This window comes from Tachyglossus aculeatus (genome assembly GCF_015852505.1).
Source record: "Tachyglossus aculeatus isolate mTacAcu1 chromosome 12 unlocalized genomic scaffold, mTacAcu1.pri SUPER_6_unloc_1, whole genome shotgun sequence".
Lineage (NCBI taxonomy): Eukaryota > Metazoa > Chordata > Mammalia > Monotremata > Tachyglossidae > Tachyglossus > Tachyglossus aculeatus.
This window is the reverse complement of record NW_024044828.1, coordinates 2,160,234-2,169,651: the sequence shown is the minus strand read 5'-3', so window position 1 is coordinate 2,169,651 and position 9,418 is coordinate 2,160,234. Positions and strand designations below refer to the sequence as shown.

The 9,418-nt window shown below is 50.9% G+C and overlaps 1 protein-coding gene and 1 long non-coding RNA gene across 2 annotated transcripts; both read right to left on the bottom strand.

The window, feature by feature from the left end:
• Positions 1-1,431: 1,431 nt before the first annotated feature.
• Positions 1,432-4,466, bottom strand: LOC119921112. The gene is made up of 2 exons (XR_005448465.1): positions 3,268-4,466; positions 1,432-2,678 (listed from the first exon to the last, which is right to left on the bottom strand). It is a non-coding gene; the product is annotated as an uncharacterized LOC119921112 (long non-coding RNA).
• Positions 4,467-5,513: 1,047 nt separating this feature from the next.
• Positions 5,514-6,368, bottom strand: CCDC71L (coiled-coil domain containing 71 like). The gene has a single exon (XM_038741442.1). It carries the CDS (start codon positions 6,346-6,348, stop codon positions 5,650-5,652), a length of 699 nt encoding a protein of 232 aa, XP_038597370.1. The 5' UTR covers positions 6,349-6,368; the 3' UTR covers positions 5,514-5,649.
• Positions 6,369-9,418: the final 3,050 nt, after the last annotated feature.

Genomic DNA, 9,418 nt, shown 5'->3' with positions numbered 1-9,418 from the left:
AGCTCTTTTGTTCTGTAATAATAATAATAATAATTTTGGTATTTAAGCGCTTACTATGTGCAAAGCACTGTTCTAAGCGCTGGGGAGGATACAGGTGATCAGTACTCTTGGAGCACTTAGTACGGTGCCCCCTGCACGGTAAGTGCTCAGTAAGTGGCCTCTATTAACTGCCCCTATAAGTTCCTAATTGGGTGAGAGTCCCCACAGGTTAGGAGCTTCGTCTGGCAGCCTCCAACCAGGTTTTTTTTTGTGTGTGATTTTTTAAAAAAATAATATTTGCTAAGCACTATATTATTTATAACATTATATAATATTTAATATTAATATTATAATATTTGCTGAGCAGCTGGGTGGATACAAGGTTGGACACAGTCTATGTCCCACATGGGGCTCACAGTCTTAATCCCCATTTTACAGATGAGGTAACCGAAGCACAAAGAAGTGACTTACCCAAGGCCACACAGCCGACGAGTGGCAGAGAGCCAGGATTAGAAGCCAGGTCCGTTGGACTCCCAAGCCCGTGATCTCTCCAAGGGGCCACGCTGCGGCGGTGACTCCTATCTTTTGGGATTTGTGAGTTAGGAACCGGGTCGGGAGGGGAATATTCACCACCAAAAGCGCAGAGCTGAGTGAGGAGTGGCAGTTCTTCTAAATCAATCAATGGTATTTATTGAGCGCTTACCACGGGCAGGACAACGGCCCTAGAGAATTCCCACAGCACTTATGTACCTATCTATAAATTGGAAGGCACGAACTGTAAATATATATTCATCAATCAATCATATTTATTGAGCGCTTACTGTGTGCACAGCACTGTAGTAAGCGCTTGGGAAGTACAAGTTGGCAACATATAGAGACGGTCCCTACCCAACAGTGGGCTCACAGTCTACAAGAGAACAAAACCAAACGTATTAACAAAATAAAATAAACAGAATAGATATGTACAAGTAAAATAGAGTAATAAATATGTACAGACATATATACAGGACATATTCATGTCCATCTCCCCCCTAGGCCGTAAGATCTTTGTGGGAAAGGAACACGTCTACCAACTCCGTTGCATTGTATACTTCCATGTGCTTAGAACGGCGCTCTGTACCCAATAAGCACTCAATAAATACCATTTATTTAAGCGCTTAGTACAGTGCTCTGCACACAGTAAGTGCTCAATAAATACGATTGATTGATTTATGATGAAAATCCTAAGAGACTTTCACTGACTACTCAAATAGTGGCAGGAAGGGGTGGAGAAGATAAATCCCCCCACCCCCAGAAGGAGATACTCTACAGAGCCCCAGTTTTTTGTGGGTCCCCAAAGATTTACATTCATGTGCGGTTAACCTTCCCCCTCAACCCCCAACACACTTACACACACACACACCTTCCTTCAGGAACAGGGACAACACTCACACTGACTCCAAGCACAGATTCTTTTCTAAAATTTATTTACAGTCAATAAGTTAAAGAGCAAGATACATCCAGATTGTAAACCTTGATCATATGCACATCAAATAGAGCCGTCCAAGGCAACACTTCAGTTCCATCACGAACAATTGCTTTCTAATGCACTTAAGACATAACAGTCTATAGAAAAGGCTTTAAACACACCAATCTAAAGCAAATATCTTATATATCTCCATGAAAGAACCACCCAATTTAAAGACTGCCGTGGCCACATTCACTTAAAAGAAAAAAATTGACAGTGAGTTCGCAGATCTTGAGATACACATCCGCCAGCCTTTCCGTACCCCCAAATTTTAAACGTGTCCCTCTTCTCCTAGCTTTTCGGGAAAAATAGTCCTCTCATTTGCACATCCTGGCCACCAGCATCAGTTAAGGTGGGTCCGACCGGACGGAAATCGACACGCACCACAACGGCAACACTCCGAGCTACCCACCGCCAAAGTCCGCCCTCGACAATCATCAGTCTACAGGTTTTAATCGGGGCGGGGGAGGGAGGTGGAGGGCGATGGTGGACAGGGAGACGGGAACGCTAAGCGCTTAGAACAGTGCCTGGCACCTAGTAAGCGCTTAACCAATATCGTTATTAAGAACCCCCGGACGTGAGGGGGGATGCCTATGGCTAGGGTCTCTGGACACTCGGAGGCAAGACTTTGCGATATGGCCAGGGAGGAGGGTCTTCCCTCCCCTTCCACTCCATTTGTGCCAAATGAGAGAAAGGAGAGTAGGGGAGGAAGGTGAGGGAAAGCCCAAGAAAACCACCCCAAACCCCAAGACTTTTAGACCGGGGGCTAGAGTGTGCACCCCCGCCATAAAGGCCACTGTGTCACAAGATGGGGCCATGTCACGAAAGACCACACTCTCCACGAAACAATCTTCCCCACCCCCAAACCCCAGAGTCAACACTACTGGATACCCGATGGGGCATGGAAATCTTTAGATCGCTTCGCAACTTGGCAAAAATCAATCAATCAATCAATCGTATTTATTGAGCGCTTACTATGTGCAGAGCACTGTACTGAGCGCTTGGGAACAAAAACCCCCCTCAACACCCCCCCAAACCACCGTCTTCCCTTTAACCACAATGGCACAGGTTTGGTGAGAAGACCGAAATTTATTTCACGTTATTTAGGAAGAGCCCAAATCACCCGGCAATCTGTTTTGACAAGTCGCGAGTTCATCCGAATTAGTTCGCTCGGGGCGGGCGGATCGAGGACCTCGAATGAAAAAAAGAAAGTATCAACGAACGAATCAACAGTTGGGTTGCTTTTTTTTTTTCCTTCAAGAATTCCCAGCTTTGCTCTCCAGGCCGAGTCTGGATCAAGGATATCTGAGGAGGCAAAACGGCCCGTTGTTCTGGCCACGGGATTCACCTCCACAGACACGTAAAAATAGGCTGTGCAAAAGACATGATGACTTGTACCCATATTCTACAAGGTTTAGCAGTGTTTTAGGGGGGGTTTGGGGAGGATGGGATGGGGGGTAGGGGAGAAAGAGGGGGACACAGGCGTGCATTTGAGTAACGGCCAGGTAGGGGAACGCGTAACCTAAAGGTGAAATACGATTCTGCTTTGGCCTTCCCCGTTTTCCAAAAAGTTAACACTGAACGAACTGTGTCGTGACTGACAGACCAAGAGGTTGGCTGGAAACAATACTGGCATAGAAAGTCATTTTTCAAGAGAAAGAAAGAAAAAAGTTCCCCCCAAACAGAACAAAACAATCCCCTCCCCTCCCTTCGCCCGCCGCCGCCCCCCTCCCACCCCGGCAAAGAAGTTTTCTACGGACTATAAAGCCTGCAAGATTTACCTTTTTTTAAAAAAAAGCTAAGCCATTGGAGTTCTAGGAATACAACAGTCAAAAACGCAACTCTTTTCCTTACACTCCGTACGAAGCTGCCAAGCAGAGTTAAGCCTCAGTACTGAGGAGCTCTCATGTGCCAAGTTTCAGCCCGGAACGGATTTTTTTTCCACGGCGGAATTAAAGTCTTTAAATCTAGTGGTACAGAAAGCACTACAACCAGAGACCCTTCGGGTATTGCAGTGATGATTGGCTACGGCATCGCTGGCTCCTGCGCCATCCAGTCTCGCTGCCGCCGTTACCAAAGGCACTTGGATAATCTAGAATCCCGCACTCGGCCCCAGGGTGGAAACATGATGGTAAAAAGTTTAAACCAAGGGTTTAGCGTGAAGCGTGAACCGCCTATTGTTTCCTGCGGTCTTCGACTGATATAATCCAACGACAACGAAAAGAACCCAAAAGGACACCCCCCAAAAAAACCAAAACCCCAAGAACGGGCCTGCGAACAAAAGTTACGGATGGATACGGGAATTCCGTTTCGGATCTCATCTTCAAACGCCAAAAAAAGTTCAACTTCCATGACATTTCCTGGAAAGACGCGCGACGGCCGCCGGGCCGGACATCTCTCGCTAGTCAATGAGCAAGACCCCCGCGGCGACTCCGCGTCCGGAAACTTTTCCTTCACACCCGAATGGGTGACGGATGATTTGTCGAAAAGAAGGGTCCTGCCGCCGCCCCCCGCCTGCGCATCTCCCCCAACCTCCGCGCCAACGTCCCTCCGGTCACCGACCGTTCCGGGAAACCGATTTCTCTCGGGGATCGGCTGGATCTTTAAGCTGGTGCAAAGGGCGTCCCGTGCATCGATCGCCCCTGGCACCCGCACCCGGCTTCAATCCGCTTCTCCCCGCGCCGAAACGCCTCTTTATGCGAGGCAACTTCTCCGAGGCATCGTACTAAACGGGAGTTCGACTACGCTCTCGTCTCTGGGAGCTCAGCAGATAGAAACCTTTTCGTCGCGGTAGAAAAATCTCTTTAGAAACGCCGTGAAAATGTCAAAGTCAGACCGCGGGGGTGTCTCTAAGCTCCGGGCCCGTTGAACCAAGAGCGATACGAATTCTTGCACCGTGAACAGTCATGAAAGCCCTGAACCTCCTTATACATGTGTGTGCATATAGGCGTGTGTGCCTGTGTGTGGGTATGTATATAGGTGTGTGTGGGTATGTATATAGGCATGTGCCTCTGTGTGTGGGTGTGTATATACATATATATATATATTGTGAGAGATTCTAGGCTGTGAGCCCATTGTTGGGTAGGGACAGTCTCTATATGTTTCCAACTTGTACTTCCCAAGCGCTTAGAACAGTGCCCTGCACACACTAAGTGCTCAATAAATACGACTGAATGGATATGCGTGTGCCTTGGTGCGCATGTGTATATAGGTATATGTGTGCCTCTGTGTGTGTGTGTGTGTAGATGTGTGTGCCTCTGTGTGTGTGGGTGTAGATATATGTGTGCCTCTGTGTGTGGGTGTAGATGTGCCTCTGTGTGTGTGGGTGTAGATATATGTGTGCCTCTGTGTGTGGGTGTATGCGTGTGTATGGGTGTATATATACATATATGCACGTGTTTGTGCCGGTGTGTACATATATTTATGAGTGCACTCCTGTGTGCATGTACATATATGTGCGCACACCTCTGTGTCCATGTACATATATGTGTGCACACCTGCGTTCATGTACATATATGTGCGCACCTCTGCGTGCACGCACATATGTGTGCGCACCTCTGTGTGCGTACATATATGTGTGCACACCTCTGCGTGCGTGTACATATATGTGTGCGCACCTCTGTGTGCATGCACATATATGTGTGCACCCCTCAGTGTGCGCGCACATATATGTGTGCACACCTCTGCGTGCGTGCACACATATGTGTGCACGCCTGTGTGTGTGTGTGTGTGTGTGTGCGCGCGCACGTTACACATCCTTGGTCAAAGCTTCAGAAGCCAGTCCGAAAAAAAAAAAAAAACAAAAAACGGGGGACACGCGGGTTCGGAATACCCTGAGCACATCCTGGTGCACCGCCACACACACGCGCACGCGAAAATAAAAGAAAAAAAAAAAATGCAAGCACCCTCCATCCAAAGAGGTGGGGGATGCCAAGTGAGACGTCCGCTTTATTCTACAAGCGCCCTCGAGGGGCGGACTAAAACAAAAAAATATATATATATCTATATAAGGACTTTCTTCTTCTTCTTCTTCTTCTTCTTCGGTGGGCCGGTGAGGTAGAGTCCGAAGGGGCTGGGGGTGTTTTTGTGACCGTCGGTAAAGTGCAGGGCGGGCCCCGGGCCGGGGGTGTAAACAGTAGACTGACAGCGGGGGGGCCGAGGGGTCAAAGGTCACGACTCGGGGCGGCCACGGGGAAGCGGCGGAGCCGGACGACGGGGTCCAGGTCGACCCTGAGGGCCCGGCGGGCCCGGCGGCGGGCCAGGGCCAGGCCGCGGCGGGCCCACACGTCGCCGCCCACCCGCACCGAGGGGAAGGAGGCGGGGCTGCGCGGGGTGGCGGCCCTCCAGATGGCCTCCAGCGAGCGGCCGCCGAACCGGGCCGCCTCCGGGGCCGCCTCGGCGCGGGGGGCCTCCCCCCTCCGGCCCCGCCTTCGCCGCCGCCTCCTCCGCCGCTTTCGCCGCCCCCTCGCCGCCGCCGCCGCCGTCGCCCCCGGGGCCCCGGGCGGGGCCGGCTCCGGCACCAGGGCCCGGCAGGACGCGTAGCCGTACACGTCCTTGCTGCGCAGGATGCGCGGGGAGAACTGGTGCTTCAGGCTGCACAGGAAGCTCCACAGCTCCGCGTCCGAGCTCATGAACTCCGTGCTGCGCGGCATGAACAGCTTGAAGGCGTCGCCCAGCGCCCGGGTGCTGCCGGCCAGCGACAGCTGCGAGCGCGAGTACACCACCTTCTCCTCCGCCTCCCGCGGGCCCGGCCGCCACGACGACGACCACGACGACGAGGAGGACGCCCCCGGCCCGCAGGACGACGACGACGACGACGCCGCCCCCCCACGCCGCCGCCGCCGCCTCATGCTGCGCCTCATGGGCCTCCTCCGGCGGGGGAGGTGGCCGGACAGCCTGCCGCCCCGCGCAAAATGGCGGCCGCCGCGGCCCACCCCCTCCCGCCCGCCCTCATTGGCTCCCTCCGCGCCGCCGTCCCCCATCCTCATTGGCCCGCCGGGGGACACGCCTCCCCTGATTGGCCACGCCCGTCGGGGGGCGGGCCCGCGGGGACCGGAACTGGCCGCCCTGGGGTGTCAGGGCGCTTCCCTCAGGAGGGCGGGCCTCGGGGAGGCCTTCAGAGCGCCCCTGCTACTAGCACCCTCAATCGTATTTATGGAGCGCTTACTGTGTGCGGAGCACTGTACTAAGCGCTTGGGAAGTCCAACTTGGCAGCATATAGAGACAGTCCCTACCCAACAGTGGGCTCACAGTCTAAAAGGGGGACACAGAGAACAAAACCAAACATACTAACAAAATAAAATGAATAGGATAGATATATACAAGTAAAATAAATACAGTAATAAATATATGTACAAACATATATACAGATGCTGTGGGAAAGGGAAGGCGGTAAGATGGGGGGGTGGAGGAAATCTTTTAGCCCACCCCGGCCCGCCCGCCCTCATTGGCTCCCTCCTCGCTGCCGTCCCCGATCCTCATTGGCCCGCCGGGGGACACGCCTCCCCTGATTGGCCACGCCCGTCGGGGGGCGGGCCCGCGGGGACCGGAAGTGGCCGCCCCGGGGTGTCAGGGCGCTTCCCTCAGGAGGGCAGGCCTCGGGGAGGCCTTCAGAGCGCCCCTGCTACTAGCACCCTCAATCGTATTTATGGAGTGCTTACTGTGTGCGGAGCACTGTACTAAGCGCTTGGGAAGTACAAATTGACAATATAGAGAGACAGTCCCTACCCAACAGTGGGCTCACAGTCTAAAAGGGGGAGACAGAGAACAAGACCAAACATACTAACAAAATAAAATGAATAGGATAGATATGTACAAGTAAAATAAATAAACACAGTAATAAATATGTAGAAACATATATACAAGTGCTGCGGGAAAGGGAAGGAGGTAAAATGGGGGGGATGGAGAGGGGGCCGAGGGGGAGAGGAAGGAAATCTTTAAGCCCACCCTCTCCCGCCCGCCCTCATTGGCTCCCTCCGCGCCGCCGTCCCCCATCCTCATTGGCCCGCAGGGGGACACGCCTCCCCTGATTGGCCACGCCCGTCGGGGGGCGGGACCGCGGGGACCGGAAGTGGCCGCCCTGGGGTGTCAGGGCGCTTCCCTCAGGAGGGCAGGCCTCGGGGAGGCCTTCAGAACGCCCCTACTACTGGCATCGTCAATCGTATTTATGGAGCGCTTACTGTGTGCATCATCATCATCAATCGTATTTATTGAGCGCTTACTGTGTGCAGAGCACTGTACTAAGCGCTTGGGAAGTACAAATTGGCAATATATAGAGACAGTCCCTACCCAACAGTGGGCTCACAGTCTAAAAGGGGGAGACAGAGAACAAGACCAAGCATACTAACAAAATAAAATAAATAGAATAGATATGTACAAATAAAATAAATAAATAAATAGAGTAATAAATATGTACAAACATATATATATATACATATATATATATACATATATATATATACATATATATATACATATATATACATACTGTACTAAGCGCTTGGGAAGTCCAAGTTGGCAACATATAATAATAATGGCATTTGTTAAGTGCTTACTATGTGAGGCCTTCAGAACGCTCCTACTACTAGCATCATCAATCGTATTTATGGAGCGCTTACTGTGTGCAGAGCACTGTACTAAGCTCTTGGGAAGTCCAACTTGGCAACATATAATAATAATGGCATTTGTTGAGTGCTTACTATGTGAGGCCTTCAGAACGCTCCTACTACTAGCATCGTCAATCGTATTTATGGAGCGCTTACTGTGTGCGGAGCACTGTACTAAGCGCTTGGGAAGTCCAACTTGGCAACATATAATAATAATGGCATTTGTTGAGTGCTTACTATGTGAGGCCTTCAGAACGCTCCTACTACTAGCATCGTCAATCGTATTTATGGAGCGCTTACTGTGTGTGGAGCACTGTACTAAGCGCTTGGGAAGTCCAACTTGGCAACATATAATAATAATAATAATGGCATTTGTTAAGCGCTTACTATGTGAGGCCTTCAGAACGCTCCTACTACTAGCATCATCAATCGTATTTATTGAGCGCTTACTGTGTGCACAGCACTGTACTAAGCGCTTGGGAAGTCCAAGTTGGCAACATATAGAGACAGTCCCTGCCCAACAGCGGGCTCACAGTCTAAAAGGGGGACACAGAGAACAAAACCAAACATACTAACAAAATAAAATGAATAGGATAGATAGGTACAAGTAAAATAAATAAATACAGTAATAAATATGAACAAACATATATACAGGTGCTGTGGGAAAGGGAAGGAGGTAAGATGGGGGGCAAGGGGGAGAGGAAGGAAATCTTTTAGCCCACCCTCTCCCGCCCGCCCTCATTGGCTCCCTCCTCGCCGCCGTCCCCGATCCTCATTGGCCCGCCGGGGGACACGCCTCCCCTGATTGGCCACCCCCTGTCATGCACACAGTAAGCGATCAATAAATACGATTGATTGATTGATTGTGTGTGTGTGTGAAAGAGAGAAAGAGAGAGAGGTCTATGGAGTGTGCTGTATGAATGACTATCGATAGATGTATGACTGTCTAATGTAACTGGGTGGGTGAGTGTCATCCATCCATCCAACCTCTAGACTGTAAGCCACACACTGTACACTGTACAGTGGAGCAGGAAACTTCTACCAACTCCGATCAATCAATCAATTGTATTTATTGAGCGCTTACTGTGTGCAGAGCACTGTACTAAGCGCTTGGGAAGTACAAGTCGGCAACACATAGAGACAGCCCCTACCCAACAGCGGGCTCACAGTCTAGAAGGGGGAGACAGAGAACGAAACCAAACATACTACCAAAATAAAATAAATAGAATAAATAAATAAATTAGACTCTCCCGAACACCCAGCGCACACACAGCAAGTGCTCAGTAAATCCGATTGATGGATTGGCATTTGTGGAGCGCTTAACCGT